Source organism: Dreissena polymorpha, chromosome 4 (genome assembly GCF_020536995.1).
Source record: "Dreissena polymorpha isolate Duluth1 chromosome 4, UMN_Dpol_1.0, whole genome shotgun sequence".
Taxonomy (NCBI): Eukaryota; Metazoa; Mollusca; class Bivalvia; order Myida; family Dreissenidae; genus Dreissena; species Dreissena polymorpha.
Genome location: NC_068358.1, coordinates 58,776,113 through 58,796,482, shown reverse-complemented (window position 1 = coordinate 58,796,482; position 20,370 = coordinate 58,776,113). Strand labels below are relative to the sequence as shown.

The 20,370-nt window shown below is 35.3% G+C and overlaps 2 protein-coding genes across 6 annotated transcripts in view; one reads left to right on the top strand and one right to left on the bottom strand.

Moving 5' to 3' along the window:
- LOC127876034 (acid ceramidase-like) overlaps positions 1–19,364 on the top strand; it is a 27,313-nt gene extending 7,949 nt beyond the window's left edge. For both annotated transcript variants that reach the window (XM_052420881.1, XM_052420882.1), the window contains exons 5-13: positions 6–95; positions 232–310; positions 1,377–1,497; positions 2,071–2,215; positions 3,651–3,705; positions 12,111–12,274; positions 13,678–13,848; positions 16,543–16,599; positions 17,091–19,364. In XM_052420881.1, the coding sequence (XP_052276841.1) occupies positions 6–95; positions 232–310; positions 1,377–1,497; positions 2,071–2,215; positions 3,651–3,705; positions 12,111–12,274; positions 13,678–13,848; positions 16,543–16,599; positions 17,091–17,180 (972 nt within the window). In that variant the 3' untranslated portion in view covers positions 17,181–19,364. The remainder of the gene's footprint in view (positions 1–5; positions 96–231; positions 311–1,376; positions 1,498–2,070; positions 2,216–3,650; positions 3,706–12,110; positions 12,275–13,677; positions 13,849–16,542; positions 16,600–17,090) is intronic.
- Positions 18,248–20,370, bottom strand: part of LOC127876039 (leucine-rich repeat and coiled-coil domain-containing protein PF3D7_0703800-like) — a 15,573-nt gene continuing 13,450 nt past the window's right edge. For 3 of the 4 annotated variants that reach the window (XM_052420890.1, XM_052420891.1, XM_052420892.1), the window contains exon 5: positions 18,248–20,261. In XM_052420890.1, coding sequence (XP_052276850.1) covers positions 19,771–20,261 — 491 coding nt within the window. In that variant the 3' untranslated portion in view covers positions 18,248–19,770. The remainder of the gene's footprint in view (positions 20,262–20,370) is intronic. The other variant, XM_052420893.1, reaches the window with a different exon arrangement.

Here is a 20,370-nt window from a genome sequence, read left to right as displayed (position 1 = left end):
TTTAGATCCGAAACATTCTGAAGGGGTTCAAGTCATTTGTCGATCAGTTTGGAGGCTTTGCAGAGGAGATTGTGTACTTCATAGACCTCTTTGGTGTAAGTTTAACAATTTCTCTAGGTTTCTTTGATGCTTTTATTTTCACTATGGACATTGTATTTGTGGTTCTGATTAAAAATAAAATACAGTTGAAACCTTTAACTTAATAGCACTTGTTATCTTCTTGGATTTCAGCCTGCAATTGTAGACTTTCTACCACAGCCATTCCAAGATGAAATTCGGGGAATATCCAAAGCCACAGGACTGGAGATAGGTACTGATTGGTTGTCGTCTTTGCCTGCAAAATATATTTAACCTTTCAATTTGGTCCTGTTTGAGATAGCCCCAGCCAGCTCAGTTGATAAAGCACAGGACTGCAATCTGGCCTTTTGTGAATTTGAATTCTGGCTTGGCCACAACGCTTATATGGTGATCGCTCATGGAATTATTCTATGGTCATAACCTCTCCTCATTGATTTAAGTAGGGCAGTTGGCAGCTACAAGCATAATTATATGCACGTAGTACTGAAAACTGTTATTTTATTTGATGTTAAAAATGGAAAATAAAGAAGGGTTACAATGTAGAAAGCAATACAAAAAACTTTTTTGAAGAAACAATGCACCTAAATTTAATAAATTCAATACCATTTGAAATTGTTGTAATATCTACTGACATGATCTAATGTCTTGTGATCTAATTGTAATAGAGGTAATTTTCAGGTAAATAATGGTGTCACCTCCAAAAGACATGTAGGTTGGGTAACAAAGTCACTCTGCCAGATAGGACAGATTTCTTTTCTCTCATGTGAACACGAGTCTTTTAGTGACCTATTGATCCATCTGCTCTTTTTAAAGATTTCAAAAATGTGTTTTAAGGTGAATTGTTCTTCAGCATGGACTCAAATGTGTGACCATTTGCTTATTACTGCTAGACCACAGATCCTGTCTGTGGTCAATCAATTTTATGGTGCAGTCCACACAGACTTATCAAGGAAAGAATTTTTTGCTACATATTTTATTTAAATGTGTAAAAAAGACTACTTTTAAACAAAAACACCTTAAAAGTGAGTAGTGTGGTCCCAGATCGTACTGCCCAGTTTTATTTATAATGCATTACAATAAATATTGGCTACCTTCTATGAAAATGGGGTTAAATGCATGTGTGTAAAGTGTCGTCCCAGATTAGCCTCTGCACTTTTCACAGGCTAACCAGGGACACAATGCTCTGCCTGAAAAGGATTGTTGTTAAAGTTTTGTCCCTGATTAGCCTGTGCAGACTGCCAAAGTGGGACAACTTTTTACATAGATGCTTTTAAGCCAGTTTTCACATACTTTTGTAGGTGAGGTCACTCTGTATAACATCTTTTACGAGATCTTCACGGTGTGTACGTCTATAATTGCTGAGGATGCTAATGGCACAGTCTACCATGCCAGGAATCTGGATTTTGGGCTGTTCATGGGGTAGGTTTTAAATGTGTCCCCAAACCTGTGCTCAACCAATTTTCTTAGGAATAACTAGGTATTTGAAGTTGAATAAACAAGTCATGGCAATTTGGAACTCAATGAAACTGGTCAAATTGAAAAAAAGGAAAATATAGGAATAATTTTAGTTTTAAAAGGAAACAATGAAAACTGTGTATGGTTGTTGGATATATAGTATAATTCGCAGCCTGGGTGCAAAAAGGTACCATGTGACATTGAAATTAGAAGACACATGGTACCTCTTTGCACCAATGGATTATAAGAAAATGGCTTGAAGGTGGACAAATCACAGGCAAACAACTGTAAAATCTACCAGTAAATGCTTCTTTTGTACCAGTAATGAAATAGTGGTTAGTGGCTGGGAAAATCACAGCAAACCATTTTTGTTTGTAATTTCAGAAGGCTTTGCTTGAACATAAAATAATAGCTTATTGAACGCTCATTTGCATGTTTTGGAAAATAATATTTTAAAGCATTCACATATTGTTCATTTCATTGATTCTCTGTTCTTCAAAGCAGATGTACTGATTTGACTGTTTCACTTGTTTGAAGATGGGATGCAAAGAATCGAACCTGGCAAATGACAGAAATACTGAAACCTGCCATTGTGAATCTGGACTTTCAGAAGAATGGGAAAACTGTATTCAAGTCTGTGAATTATGCTGGTTATGTCGGCATTCTGACCGGAATTGTGCCGGTGAGTACACAGTTTTTGAGCTGTGCCCGCTGGGTCATCTAGTAGAGCACTGGACTTTCGATCTGAAGTTTGTGAGTGCGAATCCCAGAATAAGTGCAACTTGTGCAGTAGTTGGTCATGCAATTATATTGGTATTTTGGCTGTAACTCCCACTCCAAAACTCTGATTCAAAAAGCGCAGTTTTCAGTTGCTTGCATAAGTATGTGCACTTTGTACCAGTAAACCTCTTAACGCGTAAGAAGATTCATCCAAATTATATCTTGGACGAGTTCAAAAATTATGTTGGTTGGTTGAAAAACATGGCCACCACGGGGGCGGGGCATTTTTCCTTATATGGCTATAGTAAAACCTTGTTAACACTCTAGAGGTCACATATATTATCTGATCATCATGAAACTTGGTCAGAAGATTTGTCCCAATGATATCTTAGATGAGTTCGAAAATGGTTTGGGTTGCTTTAAAAACATGGCCACCAGGGGGGGGGGCATTTTTCCTTATATTGCTTTAGTAAAACCTTGTTAACACTCTAGAGGCCACATTTATTAGTCCCCTACCGGTTTCACCGGAGGGGACTTATGGTTTGCACTCCGTCTGTCTGTCAGTCAGTCAGTCTGTCAGTCAGTCTGTCACACTTTTCTGGATCCTGCGATAACTTTAAAAGTTCTTAATATTTTTTCATGAAACTTGGAACATGGATAGATGTCAATATCGACATTATGCACGTCATTTCATTTCGTTCCTACGTCAAAAATTATGGTTGCTATGGCAACAAATAGACGAGAAATACTGCTGAAATGGTGGTATTCTGGATCCTGTGATTACTTTTTAAGTTTTTAATATTTTTTCATGAAACTTGAAGCATGAATAGATGGCAATATGGACATTATGCGCGTCATTTCATTTTGTTTCTATGTCAAAAATTTTGGTTGCTATGGCAACAAATATATATTTTGTTTAATCTGAAAATTGTGGAATTTCTGACAATGGTGGAACCGGTAGATGACTTATATTGCTTGACAATAGTCTTGTTGTCCAATCGTCATGAAATTTTGTCAGAAGTTTGGTCTCAATGATATCTTGGATGAGTTCGAAAATAATTATGTTTGCTTGAAAAACATGGCTTCCAAGGGGCGGGGCATTTTTCCTTATATGGCTATAGTAATACATTTTCTTTCTGATCTTCATGAAACTTGGTCAGAAGATTTGTCCCAATAATATCTTGTTATCTCAGGTGAGCGACTTTGGGCCTTTCAGGCCCTCTTGTTAATGTTTTCCTGATGATTTTTCCCCCGTCCCATGTAAAATACCATTAGATTGTTAAGTTTTCTCCATGGCTTTGCAGCTAGACTTTGAAAAATATATGCCCATTAATGGTGAAAATGTTGTCAGTGCTGGTTTTATTTTTGGAACAAAATGTATCCATATTTCATTGTAGGGAAAGTTCTCGTTGACCATAAATGAGCGGTTCAAACTGGATGGAGGATATATGGGTACGATAATTTGTTAAAACTTGTAAATATAAATGAAGCACTGAAAATGAAATACCATATGTTGTCTGTTATTTATTTACATTAGACACAATACTTAAGCTACAGATGTCTTAAGAGTTGTTACTATTTAATAATAGACATATTTTAAAGGGTTTCATAATATACCAGTATTACAATATTGAGCATTTATTCTCCTTTACATTAAAGAAATAATGCTTTAAAATATTTGTTTGCCAAATTCCAGGAAAAGCATCTTTAAAGATGCTAACGCTGTTGTATATAATGTATCAATACCACTTTGTGTCACCCACTTGATCCGTTAGTACATAAACAAGTACCGGTATGTGAAAAAACAACCATGCAAGGAATGAAATACATTTCAACTCCGCTGTTTGTTCTGTTACTGTTTTCATACTGGTTTCAACACTAATTTCATACTGGTTTATACCTTGTTTTCATACTAGTTCAGACACTATTTTCATACTGGTTCAGATGTGTTTTCAGACAGTTGCAGATTGTGTTTTCATATTGGTTTCAACACTATTTTCATACTGGTTTAGACACTGTTTATACTAGTTCAGACACTGTTTTCATACTAGTTCAGACATTGTTAGTACTGGTTCAGACACTGTTTTCATACCAGTTCAGACACTGTATTTATACTGCTTCAGACACTTTTTTCAGACCAGTTCAGACGCTGTTTTCATACTGGTTCAGACATTACTTTATACATGTACACTGTTTTAAAGCCAGTTCAGACACTGTTTTCAAACTGTTTAAGATTCTTTTTTATACTTGTCTAGCAACTTTTTTCGTACTGGTTCAGACACTTTTCATACTGGTTCTGTCACTGTTTTTACACTGGTTCAGACACTGTTTTTGTGCCAGTTCATATTTTGTTCTCATACTGGTTCAAACACTATTTTCATACTGATTCAGACACTGTTTTTATACTTGTTCAGACACTGTTTTCATACTGCTTCATACACTGTCTCATACGAGGTCATACTTTGTCCTCATACTGGCTCAAATACATTTTCATACTGGTTCAGACACTGTTTTATACTTGTTCAGACACTGTTTTCATACTTGTTTAGACACTGTTTACATACCTGTTAAGATACTGTCTATATACCTGTTTAGATAATGTTTACATACCGGTTAAGATACCGTTTACATACCAGTTAAGACACTGTTTTCATACCAGTTCAGGTACTGTTTTCATACCAGTTCAGACACCATTTACAAACTGGTTCACACACACTGTTTTTATACTGGTTTAGACACTGTTTTCATACTTGTTAAGACACTGTTTTAATACTTGTTCAGAAACTGTTTTCATACTAGTTCATACACCATTAATAAACTGGTTCATACACTGTTTTCATACTTGTTCATACACAGTTGTAATTCTTGTTTAGACACTGTTTTCATAATTGTTGAGATACTGTTTACATGCTGGTTCCAACATGGTTTTCATACTGGTTCAGACACAGTTTTCATACTGGTTCAGGCACATTTTTCATACTGGTTCATACACTGTTTTCATACTTGTTCATACACTGTTTTCATGCTTGTTCAGACATTGTTTTCATACTTTTTCATACACTGTTTACATACTGGTTCAGATACCGTTTTTCAGCTCACCTGTGACACGGTGAGCTTATGTGATCGTGTGATGTTTGGCGTGCGTGCTTCCGTCCGTCAACAATTTTTTTATGTAGACAGTAGAAGTCACAATTTTCATCAAATCTTTATGAAATTAAGTCAGAATGTTTATCTTGATGAAATCTGGGTTGGGATTGTATTTGGATCATCTGGGGTCAAAAACTAGGTCACTAGTCAAATAATAGAAAAACCATGTGTAGACAATAGAGGTCACAGTTTTCATCCAATCTTTATGAAATTTTGGTCAGCATGTTAATCTTGATGAAATCTGGATTATTGTAATTGGGTCATCTGGGGTCAGAAACTAGGTCACTAGGTCAAATAATAGAAAAACCTTGTGTAGACGATAGAGGTCACAGTTTTTATCAGATCTTAAAGAAATATGGTCAGAATGTTTGTCTTGTTTAAGTCTGGGTTGTGATCGAATTCGGGTCATCTAGTGTCAAAAAATAGGGAACTAGGTCAAAGTTTAAAAAAAACTTGTGTAGACAGTAGAGGTCACAGTTTTCATCCAATGTTAATAAAATTTGGCCAGAATGTTAATCTTGATGAAATCTAGGTTGGCATTGTATTTGGGTCATCTGGGGTCAAAAACTAGGTCACTAGGTCTTAATGAAATATGGTCACTAGGTCCAATCATAGAAAAACCTTGTGTAGACAATAGAGGTCACAGTTTCCATCAGATCTTTATGAAAGTTTGTAAGAATGTTTATCTTGATACAATCTGGATTGGGGTTGTATTTGGGTCATTTGGGATTGTATTTGGGTCATCTGGGGTCAGAAACTAGGTCACTATGTCAAATCATAGACAAACCTTGTGTAGACAATAGAGTTCATAGTTTTCATCTGATCTTAATGAAATATGGTCAGAATGTTTATCTTGATAATATCTGATTTTGGATTGTATATGGGTCATCTGGAGTCAAACATTAGGTCACCAGGCCAATGCTATTAAAACCTTGTGTAGATGAAAGAGGTCACAGTTTTCATCACGTCTTAATAAAATTTGGTCAGAATTGATAGAAATGTTTATCTGTTCTAGACATGCATCGTTTTCTTGTATATTTAGTTTAATTTATACATGTGAAGTTAATAAAAACATTGAATTTCAGATGCTGACTTTTATTTACTGACCCAATACATGGTATTTATTGACCACTACTATCAAGATTACTACACAAATATATGTGGCTATTCCAGCTAATATCCTTACATTAAATTGATTCACATTTACACTAAAAAGCATACTTTTTGCAAATGTCCATCCATCTGTGTATATTATTACACCATTGGTTGTCTTTTAACATTAACTGACCAAGCTCGACTAGGTATCACATCTCCTGGTGTTGTCTTTCTTTCGTCTAAATTTGGATTGCACACAAAACAACTGGGGTCAAAACACAGTCAAGAGGTCATATCTGTTTGTGCTCTAGAATGTCGATTGGAGTAAAGCCATACAATTGATATGATGTGATCAGGTTTAATTTGTCTATGAGCCATCTTGAATCAAAATGTACATAATATAAAGAGCTTGTAGGAGCTCCTGTTCATGTATTATACCAGTTTTCCTCAGATGAGCGATCTAGTGCCATTTTATTTTTTTGCTATGGTCCTGAAATTCGGCCCATTTGTACTTCATGATATAGCTAGCCATATTCTGATAGAATTTAAGTTGATGTAGCAAGGTTAGTCCGGTGAGCGATTCAGGGCCATCATCGCCCTCTTGTATAGTGGTTCTGAACTAGTATAAACAATGTCTAAACCAGTATGACACTGTTTTCATACTTGTTCATACACTGTTTTCATACTGGTTCAGACACTGTTTTTATTAGCTCACCTGAGCGATAGCTCGGGGTGAGCTATTGTGATCACTCACCGTCCGGCGTCCGGCCGGCTGTCCGTCTGTCTGTCTGTATGTCTGTCTGTCTGTCTGTCTGTCTGTAAACAATTTGTAAACATCTTCTTCTACTAAACCATTGAGCCAATTTCAACTAAATTTCATGTGGAGCATCCCTAGGTCATGGGACAAAAGAATTGTTAAAAAAAAATTGATCACATAACCAAGATGGCCGCCATGACCATATATGGTAAAAACCTTAAAAAATCTTCTTGTCAGGAACCGCTCATCAGATTTTCAAAAAATTTCACAGGGATGACCTTTGAAGGCTCCCCTGAAAAAGTTGTTCAAAGAAATTTGATTCGTCAAAAAACATGGCCGCAGGAGCTCGTTGAACTTTGCATGTTTATTCGTTTTTGCCTATTTTGTGAAAACTTTCAAAAATCTTTCACATTTTTTGTCCGATCCTTTCCAAATTTGCACAGTGTCTTTATATCAATGAGGACATGAACCCTACAAAAAATGAGCATTATTGGTCCATGAAGTACAGAATTACCTCCCCTTGAATTGAGAAAATGGTGTTTATGCAATAAAGTCCAAATTTTTCATCCAATTCTTTCCAAACTTGCACAGTGTCTTCATATCAATGAAAACTCGAGCCCTGTCGAAAATGAGCAACATCGGACCATTAAGTCCAGAATTATCTCCTTGAGATGGCAGATTTAGAAATAATTATAGTGTACTCTTTTTTCCAATTAATAGTGCTATTAGAGTAAAGGATTTGCTGGCTACAGGCCAGGTTTCTCTGACACGATTCTCTTCTGATGGCTTTGCTGCAGACCACATAAACCCTTAACCCAGAACAGTTAATTCTTTCTGCAAATGTTTGTGACTGTGGAAATCATTGAAATAAAAGGAGAAATTGCTGAAATTAGCATTTTCTCCTTTCACCACAATGCTTCCTACCCTATTAAATCAGTTTCTTATTATTCCATTATAATTTAATTTGTCGTCTGCAACCTCTTACAATTTGGAAAAGGGTTAACTACCAGAAATCAATTAATGCTGTAGTTTTGTTGATGAGAAATTATTTTTCCTTTAAAATGGGAGGTGATTATTGCTTAGGAAATTGCTCTGGTAGGGTTGAATCATTGTGGGAAATTGAGAAATTGTTCAGTCCAAAATATGTTGATTGGTAAAGTGTTAAATGGATACCATTTTTAAAATGGGAGGTGATTATTGCTTAGGAAATTGCTCTGGTAGGGTTGGATCATTGTGGGAAATTGAGAAATTGTTCAGTCCAAAATATGTTGATTGGTAAAGGGTTAAATGGATACCATTTTTTTCCAAGTTACCCTTTTCCTTATGCGAACATGGGTTGCCTGTTTAGTGGATGATATCTTGTCAATTTTGAGAAAAAAGAGGAATCTCTTCAAAACAAGCAAAAATTCCTTTTATCTCAATGTTTAAGTCCACTTTTTAGCGTACCTGAGCAGATCATATTTTTCTCCTAAACCATTGAGCCAATTTCAACCAAATTTCATGTGGAGCATCCTTACGTCACGGGAAAAAAATATTGTTAAAAAAAAATTTGGTCACATAACCCAGCTGGCCGCCATGCCCATATATGGTCAAAACCTTAAAAAATCTTCTCGTCAGAGACGGCTCGTCGGATTTTCAATTTTTTTTACAGGGATGATCCTTAAAGGCTCCCCTAAAAAAGTTGTTCAATAAAATTTGTTTCGTCAAAAAACATGGCCGCAGGAGCTCTTTGAACTTTGCATGTTTATACGTTTTTGCATATTTTGTGAAAACTTTGAAAATCTTGTCCATAACCATAAGGCCTAGGGCTACCAAATTTGGTATGTGGTGAAATCTTATAGTCCTCAACCAAATAGGTAGAAAACATTGTGTTTAAAGGAGATTTTGCTTGCTATGAGCAATTTCTTCTTTTGTCTTCTTAAGTCATCTGAGGTAGAAGGGTAACTCCCCTAACAGTACTTCAAGAAATCCTTCATTGCATAACACCTGTGAAGATGTAAGGTCAACTTCTGTTGAACCCATAAACCCTTTAGCAAATGACAACTTTTGGACTGTCCCAAATTCAAAGAGGTCGCAGATGACAAAGAACATTGTAATGGAATGTGAAGAAATAGCTTTGGTAGGGTTGAAATCATTCTGATAAAAGGAGAAATTGCTCAAAATAAGCAATTTCTCCTTTAATCACAAATGATTTCTAGAGTCGTCTGCAATAAACCAGTAAATTCTTGTTATTGTTTGTAATGGGTTAATCCATTTCCACATTTTTGGTTGGAATAACCCATTACCAAACAGTAACAGGATTTTATGGGTTTGGTGCAGAAGACTGTATAAATCATTGTGATTAAAGGAGAAATTGCTCATATTGAGCAATTTCTCCTTTTATCACAATTATTTATACTCTTCCAAAGCTATTTCTTCATATTCCATTATAATTTTAAGTGTTGTCTGCATCATCTTTCAATTTGGGACAGTTCAAAATGTGTCATTTGGTAAAGGGTTAATGCTTTACCAAATGACACATTTTGGACTTTCCAAATTAAAAGACTTAAATTGTAATGGAAAATGAAGGAATTGATTTTGGTATTTTATAAATCATTGTGATAAATGAAGAAATTGCTCAAAATGAGCAGATCTGGCATCATCATTTAGACATTTTATATTAGATATATACTTCACTTTAATGTTTACATGTTGGAGTATATAGGGTCTACCATTCCCTTGGTCCTCTTGTTTCAAATTATGCACCTGGGGTCAACTTTGACCCTGCCCCAGGGGTCACAAAATTTAATAAATGCTTAAAATTTGCCTATTTAAAATCTTGTTGTCTAAAACCATTGGGCCTAGGGCTACTAAATTTAGTATGCAGTTACATCTCATAGTCCTCTACCAAGTTTCTTCAATTTAAGACATTTGGGTCAAATTTGGCCCTGACCCAGTGGTCACAAATATGAAGATTATATGCTTATAATTTGATTATTTTGTGAAAACTTCTAAAATATCTTGTTTTTTAATACATTGATGTGTCCCATGCTTATTATATCTCAATTCAATTTTAATTTAATCTTGTCAAACATAATTATGAAAAAAGCAATGAATATAGTGCAAACATGAACAAATGTAATAATTAGAGAGTAAGTAAAAAAATCCCCCAAAAAGGGAAACGCGACAAAGTGACATGGTGAGCTTATGTGACCGTGTGATGTCCGGCGTCTGTATGTGTGTGCGTGCGTGCGCCCGTCAACAATTTGTTTGTGTAGACAGTAGAGGTCACAGTTTTCATCCACTCTTTATGAAATTTGGTCAGAATGTTTATCTTGATGAAATCTGGGTTGGGATTGTATTTGGGGCATCTGGGGTCAAAAACTAGGTCACTAGGTCAAAAACTAGGTCAAATAGTAGAAAAACCTTGAGTAGACAGTAGAGGTCTAGGTTTTCATCCAATCTTTGTGAAATTTGGTCAGAATGTTTATCTTGATAAAATCTGGGTCGGGATTGTATTTGGGTCATCTGGGGTCAAAAACTAGGTCACTAGGTCAAATAATAGAAAAACCTTGTGTAGACAATAGAGGTCGCAGTTTTCATCCAATCTTTATGAAATTTGGTAAGAATGTTTATCTTGATGAAATCTGGGTTGGGATTGTATTTGGGTCATCTGAGGTCAAAAACTAGGTCACAAGGTCAAATAATAGAAAAACCGTCAACACTTTGTTTGTGTAGACAGAAGAGGTCGCAGTTTTCATCCAATCTTTATAAAATTTGATCAGAATGTTTATCTTGATGAAATCTGGGTTGGGATTGTATTTGGGTCACCTGGGGTCAAACACTAGGTCACTAGGTCAAATAGAAAAACCTTGTGTAGACAATAAAGGTCACAGTTTTTATCTAATCTTTATGAAATTTGGTCAGAATGTTTATCTTGATGAAATCTGGGTTGGGATTGTATTTGGTTAGTCAGGTGAGCGATTCAGGGCCATCATGGCCCTCTTGTACTGGTTCAGACACTGTTTTCATACTCATTCACACACTGTGTCCATACTTGTTCAGAAACTGTTTACATACCATTTTAGGTACTGTTTTCATACTGGTTCAGACACTGTTTTCATACTGGTTCAGACACTGTTTTCATACTGGTTCAGACACTGTTTTCATACTGGTTCAGACACTGTTTTCATACTGGTTCAGACACTGTTTTCAAATTAAGACACTGCTTATACTGGCTCAACACTGTTTTTATACCAGTTCAGCCAGTGTTTTCATACTTGTTATGACACAGTTTTCATACTGGTTCAGACTGTTTTCATACTTGTTCATACACTGTTTTCATGCTTGTTCAGACAGTTTTCATGCTTGTTCAGACAATGTTTTCATACTGATTCAGATACCGTTTTATACTGGTTGAGACACTATTTTCATACTTGTTCAAACGCTGTTTTCATACTGGTTCAGACACTGTTTTTATACTGGTTCAGACACTGATTTTCATACTGGTTCAGACATTCTTTCATACTGGTTCGGACACTGTTTTTTTACTGGTTCAGACACTGTTTTCATACTTGTTCAGACACTGTTTTCATACTTGTTTAGACACTGTTTACAAACCTGTTTAGATACAGTTTATATACAGGTGTAGGTATTGTTTACATACTGGTTTAGATACTGTTTACATACCAGTTCAGACTATGTTTTCATACCAGTTGAGGCACTGTTTTCATGCCAGTTCAGACACTGTTTATGTACTGGTTTAGACACTGTTTATGTACTGGTTTAGACACTGTTTTGATACCGGTTCAGACAATGTTTACATAATGGGTAAGATACTGTTTACATTCTTTTTCTGACACTGTTTTCATACCATAAGGTATCATTCACTTGATCATGACTGGCAAAGGTTCCTGGTTGGGCTTCCTGACTCGGAATGCCATGGAAACCGCTCAGAGCTTTGAGGAAGCCATGGCTCTACTGGTCAATACAGAATTGATCGCACCGGCATATTACATTCTGGGTGGAAACTCTTCAGGGCAGGTTAGTAAGATTTGTGTTTTATTAATTGTATGGTGAATGATCGTGTTATTCACAAACTAATGTTTGTTTTATAATTGTTGATTTGCAAGTAAACAATTTGCATTCTGATGTTAAATATCATTGCATCAGAAAGACAAGAAGTTGTTTATTGGCTTACAGATAGTGAAAATGCAAACATGATGATGCACTTTTTCAATTGAAATGAGAACTGTAACTAGAGTACACTCATGATTGGGAATTCTTTTTGTCATTTCTAATTTTCTTTAACTACAATGTATCATTTTTATTTCTTTTTTTGTTAATGATCTTTATCTTTAGAATAATCTGCAAGTAGCTTCTGGCATTTTTTTAGATCCGTTTATTTCATGATTATGTCTTTATAGTGTTAATGTGCACCCTTGTTGTTTATGCAATCTTATTGTTTCACAACACTATTTAACTGAATAATCTATTTAGTCTTGGGAATAAGTATACGTGTATTGCAAATTTTGTTATGAAAGATAAAGGGGGTAAATGCCTTTAAGAATTACTACAAGGAATCTTATCTAGAGACAACCTTTATTGCCCAATGAAAGTAAGTTGAAATATGTGCCCTTCTGCTGTCTTGGCTAAGTGTGATACTGTTTACATAGGGTCAAAAACTAAGTCATAAGGTGAAATGAAAGGAAAGCTTATGAAAGCCAGTTTTATTTCCCAATCTTCATGATACTTGGTCAGAATATTGGTACCATGATATCTAGGATAAGTTTGAATGAGGATAATGTGAGGTAAAAACAAGGTCATAAGGCCAAATTAAAGAAAAATAAAGCTGGTAAACTTTCTAGAAGTCACATTTGTATGGGCTATCTATATAAAACTTGATCTGAACATTTGTTCCAATCATTTCTAAGATAAGTGAAAAATGGTTTTGGTCCATAAAAAATGATCGCCATGAGGTGAAAAAGTTTTGCTTATGCTGTAGTAAAACCATTTGAACACTAGAAGTCACTATTTTTTACCCACCCATTATGGAATCTGCATAGAACTGAAATCAATTGTGATATCATGTTTTCAGGACTATGTGTGAAAAAAAAGTTGTTTGTTAAAAAACAAAGCTGTCATGTGATTGGGCAGTTTTCCTGATAGGTCTATCATGAAACTTTGTGAATACCACCTGCTGAGAACAGTTTAGTTACTAACTCAGATAAGAGACTTAGGGCTGACTTTTCCTTCTTGTTTATAAAATTAATTTCAGAATGATTACAAGGTGATTTAAAATTATTAACATTTTCAAAATTATTTCATCTATTTCAAAATACCATTCAGATGTCATTGACTTTATAATCAGCACTATTATCAGTAAAAATCTTTAAGCAGCTTTTTCAATCATTTTTTGTTTTTCTTACACTCACATTCGTTTTCAGGCCTGTGTAATTACTCGTAATCGCGAAGTGAACGGCACAGACGTCTGGTGGATGAAGCAGGCAGGGGGCTGGTACGTCCTGGAGACCAACTATGACCATTGGTCAGCCCCGCTGTTCCTTGATGACAGGAGAACACCTGCCAATAACTGTATGAGGAAACTCACCCAGCAGGTAATTGTTTCAAGATAAAACTATGAATAATGTCATGAATAGGAAACCAATCTGGATGCATGTCTGTTAATTGTTGTCCATTCACAGACTTTGCCTTATTTTATAAAGGATGGCTCATGCAGTTTGATGAAGGTATGAAGTAAGTGGATAATAAAAAAAAGTAGGTTACATATGTAAGTTCTTATTTAATTTATAAGAATATTATCTGGATGTTTTGGCATATTTTAGTAAAATAAACAAGATGATTTTCCCACCCTGCGGTTCTTTATGAATCCAGAGGTAACTCACCACTGCCGATACAGAGGAGTTATGTTTACAAGAGACTTCTGAATCTGAAATATGATCATATTGAAAAGTACACAGGCACTGATTCTGGTTTTTCCCACAACATGCTTGAAATGTGTTTGTTAACTTTGTTCAGGATTTTGAAAGTAAATAGTCAGCACAACCTTTTCTTTGGTGATAACCATAGAAAGTTTGTTCCTTTGAACTCAAATGTTTAGTTGTCCAAATCAAGTACATGTATACATACATGTTTTTAGAATGCTAAAAAGTATACTTACAACTTAAGGTCAATGTTGATACCGGTACTCAAATCTAATTTAATTTGTCAGAACAGTGGTCATTGTTCCAACCGAAGCAAAGCAGAGTGACCAAATTGAATTTTTTATTAAACTGTCATATTGTTTGCCATATTTTTAGCATCTTTGCCACAAACATAGCCTTTTAAGCTCACCTGATTGCTCGGGTGAGCTTTTGTGACCGGTTTTTGTCCGTCGTTCGTCCGTCTGTCCGTTAACATTTGTTCATAAACACTCTAGAGGCCACATTTCTTGTCCGATCTTCATGAAACTTGGTCAGAAGCTTTGTCCCAATGAAATCTCAGTCGAGTTCGAAACTGGGTTTGTCTGGGCAAAAACTAGGTCACAAGGTCAAAAAAAAGAAAAACCTTGTAAACACTGTAGAAGTCACATTTCATGCCCAATCTTCATGTAACTTTGTCAAAATGTTTGCCTAAATGATATGTTGGTTGAGTTCAAAAGTGGTTCTGGTCTGCCAGTGGGCATGGCAGTTTTCCCTATTTGACTATAGAGAAACCTTGTTAACACTCTAGAAGTCACAATTTTAGCCCAATCATCATGAAAGTTGGTCAAAACATTGGTTTTATTGATATCTTGGACGAGTTTGAAAATGGTCCTGATCGGTGAAAAAACATGGCCGCCAGTGGGCGGGGCATTTTTCTCTATATGTAAATAGTGGCAGTTTTCCCTATTTGGCTATAGTGAAACCTTGTAAACACTCTAGATGTCACAATTTTTGCCCAATCATCATGAAAGTTGGTTTTATTGATATCTCGGACGAGTTCGAAAATGGTCCGGATCGGTGAAAAAATATGGCCCCCAGTGGGACTGGCATTTTTCTCTATATGTATGTCGTGAAAACATGTGAACACTCTAGAAGTCACATTTTTGGCCTAATTTTCATGAAATTTGGTCAAAATGTTTGCCTTAATGATATGTTGGTTGAATTCAAAATTGGTTCCGGTCCGTTAAAAAACCTTATTTGGCTATAGAGAAATCTTGTAAACACTCTAGAAGTCACAATTTTTGTCCAATCATCATGAAAGTTCGTCAAAACATTGGTTTTATTGATATCTCGGACGAGTTCGAAAATGGTCCAGATCGGTGAAAAAACATGGCCGCCAGTGGGCGGGGCATTTTTCTCTATATGTATATAGTGAAAACATGTGAACACTCTAGAAGTCACATTTTTGGCCCAATTTTCATAATGGTTCCGGTCAGTTGAATAACATGGCTGTTGGGAGGGGGGCAATTTTCTTATATTTATATAGTGAAAAAAGCTTGTGAACACTCTAGAAGTTACATTATTTGCCCAATCATCATGAAACTTGGTGAAAAGATTGGTTTTATATATATCTTATATGAGTTCGCAAATGGTCCCGATCGGTAAAAAAACATGGCCGCAAGGGGGTGGGGCAGTTTTCCTTATGTGACTAGAGAGAAACCATGTGATCGAACACTGTAAAAGTCGCATTTTTTGCCTAATAATTGTGAAACTCAGTCAATACATTGGTTTTATTGATTTCTCTGACAAGTTGGAAAATTGCTCAGATCGTTGAAACACACTTTTTAGCTCACCTGGTTGCTCAGGTGAGGTTTTAGGATTGGTCTTTGTCCGCCGTCCGTCCGTCCACATTTGGTTTGTAAACACTCTAGCATTCACATTTCTTAAGCATTCTTTATCAAAGTTGCTGAAAGATTTCGGTCAAGTTTTATAATGAGCAAAATCACATAATTAATGCCATAATTATTGCTCTTAGATTGTCAACATTTTCATTATATTATACAAAATCCTTGTAAACACTCTAGATGTCACAATTTTGTTTTAGATTTTATGAATCTTGGTCATAATATTTATTTTTGTAAGCAATTAAGTTTGATGTTTGGCAAGGGGGGTCAACTCAAAATATAGGTAACCAGGTCAAATCTTACAAAAACAATCCTTACGCCAGAATTTGGTTCAATAATGATGAAACTTGACCAGGATGTTTGTCTGGACAATATCTAGGTCAAGTTTGACATTTGGTAAAGATTGAATGAACCGACTCCTCTCAGGTGAGCAAACTAGGGCCATCTTGGCCCTCTTGTTATTAAATGTTATGTGTATTTTCAGAATGTTGGTGTTGCGGGACTGTTTGATGTCCTATCTTCCAAACCTGTGCTCAATAAGGTCAGTGAATGATCACTGGAAGTTTCATTAAATTAATGAGAAAGTGCATGAATTAACATGTTTATTCAAAAATTGAACATGTCTTAGTCCAGTTCAGTTGGTTGTGTTTAAATAAACATGTTAAAATTGGTTAGACTTGAATAGTTAACCTTATAAATAAAAAGGCCAAATACTGTACTAAACAAAAATATGTTCGGTTTTATGACCTGATCTGATGTCCACTTGAGATGCATCATGCGAAAATGAGTCATATGCCTTATTCGGCAAACGTAAATCGAGACCAGCCTGGGCAATCATGCAGTCTGGTCGGTAGGGTTTGCTGTCCGCTATTAAGTCAAGCAAGGTTTCCTGGTAGCTCCTGAACAGACATCTTAATTAGGCAGGCTGTTTAAGAGCTACATAAGCGACGTATGGCATGAGACCCATTTTCATGGATAGCATCATAATGAAATTCCAGTGAAATAGAGCTCTAACTTGATGTTTTGTTTCAGCTGACAACATATACAGCATTGATGCAAGTGAACAGTGGACATCTTGAAACATGGCTTCAGTCTTGCCCCGACCCATGTGTGCCTTGGTAACAATTGAAACCAATATCTATATAAAAATGTGATTGTCTTAGAAACCATGGGAACCATGATCTTTATGTCAGAAAAGGTGTCTCCATTGTTATAATGGGAACCAATGTATTCTTTTCACAATGTATAAAGGATTTTTCCTCTTGAGCTGAATCTCCAAAAACATATGAGCTACAGCCATGCAACTTACCACAGTTTTTCATAATTTGGGCTGAGTCGAATGCAAGACCCGTAGCCCTAGAGGCAAGGTCAAGGTCACACAATGAGGTCAAATGTTACAAATTTTGATTGACTATGTCTTATATTTTCAGAATTCTGCCATAAATCAAGGTTCTCAAAAATCTGATGCTTTGTCACATGAAAGACCCATAACCCCAAAGGCAAGGGCAAGGTCACACATTTAGGTCAAAGATCACGAATGTATTAGTGATTTATATATAAACCATAACTTCAGTATGTATCAAGGGATTCTAAAATGTCTTTCTACAATTGCTCTTCTTTATCTGTCAATGTGACGCTTATACAATTCAAGTCTCTCGGGTCAAGGTCACTCACTGAGGTCAAATGTAACATATTTTACTAATATGCTTTATTTTGTTAGGATTCTACCATATCAATCCAACGAATCGCTTGTTACACAATGTTGTTGCCTTGGTAACAACGGGAACTAATATATTTTCTGTTCTGTTATGTTTATATCAAAATATGGTTGCTTTGGAAATGATGGGAATCAACATCTGTGTTTCACAATGCGACTGCCTTGGTAAGAATGCAAACCACCATCTTTATTACAAAACGTATTGCCTTTGGAAAAAGTGGGAACCAACATCTTAATATCACTATTTGGTGGCCTGGTTAATAATGGAAACCAACCCTGTATGATTTCCTTAGTTATGATGGGAACTAACTTATAATTTTACAAAATAGGGACTGTACATGTGTATTAAAGAAAGCACAACATTGGTTGTAGCATTGTGTTTGATACCATGTTAGAATATTTTAACTAAGATAATAGTCTGATAGAGACTACATTTTCATTACTGTTCACAAGCAGATATAACATAGTTCAGAGTTTACTGGGATCAACGATGACATCACCTTGATTATTATTAAAAATCTTACAATAATCATAGTTTCTAATCATGTATTATTTTACAAAAATGAAGCTTATGTAAAAATATATATTAATTGAATATTGTTTTCACATTGTTTTATGAAATTAAAAGGAAATACAAACTAACTGTTCAACAAATGTGATGAATTTTTTCTTACGTTAAGCATGGCAGCAAATGCATGAAAGAATCTCATTGGTCGTACATTTGAATATCCAGAATTATCTGTTCATATTGAGAAACAGTTAAGCCATTCCATGTTAGCAGCATCAGTTATTATGTTGGAAACTCAAATGTTGACATCACTTTTATTGATAGTGTCATCGCAACCTAGCAACCTAAAAGAAAGACGCGTTTCAGTTTATAAACCATACAATAGGGATAAAAAAAATATATAATAATATAATGCATGATAAAAGATCTTTTAATCATTAATTAGTAAAGGGTTTTGTCATTGAATTGCTTGATTGTATTGTTGGGTGTTTTTATGATGAACATGTATACAAGTATACATTCTCATTCCAGGTATTTGTGGATGATATTTGTTATTTACCGGTATTATATATGTTAATGTATACATGAACTATTTGATTAATAGGATCTGTATTTAAAATTATACACCATACACTCCAGTCAAGAGACACTACTTAAGTTATAACGAAACAAAATAATTGACTTTTTTTAATTGTACAATTTTTAGCTTGAAGTGTCAGTAATGTTGATTTGCTTTATCCGTAAACACCCATGTGCTCTGACGAAAAAGTGAGAAAACAAAACAAGATAATGTGATGTTGAGCATGGCACTACGGAACATATCTTATCAAGAAAGCATATGCAAATATTTTTGCTGTTTTCTTACCATTTGTTGATGGAAACATTTTTCTGTTATGTTGTATATGTTGTTATATCATGTATAAATCAATTATTATTTTTGTCATTTTATGTTCTTATGTTACTTTGATGTTCAATTAAATAAACACGAAATTGTTAAATTGATCTCTGTGAGCTTTTGAATCCATGTTATTATATTATTCTTATTGTGTCTACCTTTGCTGAAATAAACCTAAAACCTTTATTGAGTCTGTTTTGATGCATATGACCACAGCCACACATTTCAACTTTACAGTTTTATAGATTCGATGGTTATCTCAAATAAGGTCATGGAATACCTGATGGTTTATAATAATAATTACGCAATTTTATTATAAAGTTTATACAAATTAAATTCATTGTGTATAGAAATATAATAATGACATACACTTCATATATGTACACACGTGAAAATGATGCAAATTTAGTTTTTTCAAGTGAAAAAGATGCGATCTGAAAGAAACCAATTAATAAATGATTACCGTATATAACGACTGGATATTCCCTAGTTTTGTGCTTAGTTAGAAATGTCCCTGATAGAAAAGAAATGCATGCAAATAACAATGAAACTGCAATTTTTTTACGGATGATCGCTTACTATGTTCCTGTAATTATTCGACAACTTCATCGACAGCGGTTGCGATGATGTCTGCTGCAAAATTGTCAATATCATCAGCTGCATATCGGTCATTGTCTTCTGCTGCAATCTTGAAAAAGTCGTCTGCTACTATCTTGCCGATGTCGTTTGCTGCGATATTTTTGGCGTTTTCTTCTGTTATTTTGTCTGGGTCAACTGATGCGATCCTCTCTGTGTCGTCTACATCGATCTTGTTAGTGTCGCCTGCTGCTATCTTGTCAGTATCTTCCCCTGCGATATTGTTAGTGTCGCAATCTGCGATATTGTTGGTGTCGTCTGCTGCAATCTTGTTAGTGTAGTTTAATGCGCCCTTGTCAGTGTCGACCACTGCAATATTCCTGTTGTCATCTGTATCCGATGTAACATTTGCATTGTCGAATGAATTCGTGCTTATTTTAGAAAACATGGGATTGCTTTCCTTGAAGTCGACATCCACGTCGTCCATAGGTTGCTCGTTTTCATCTACTGTTTCAAGAAGAGTTATATGAACATGTTATCTACCGGTAACCTTAATACAATTTCAATAGGTTAGCACATGCAATAATTATCACTTTGGTTACTTTGCCTGAATTTG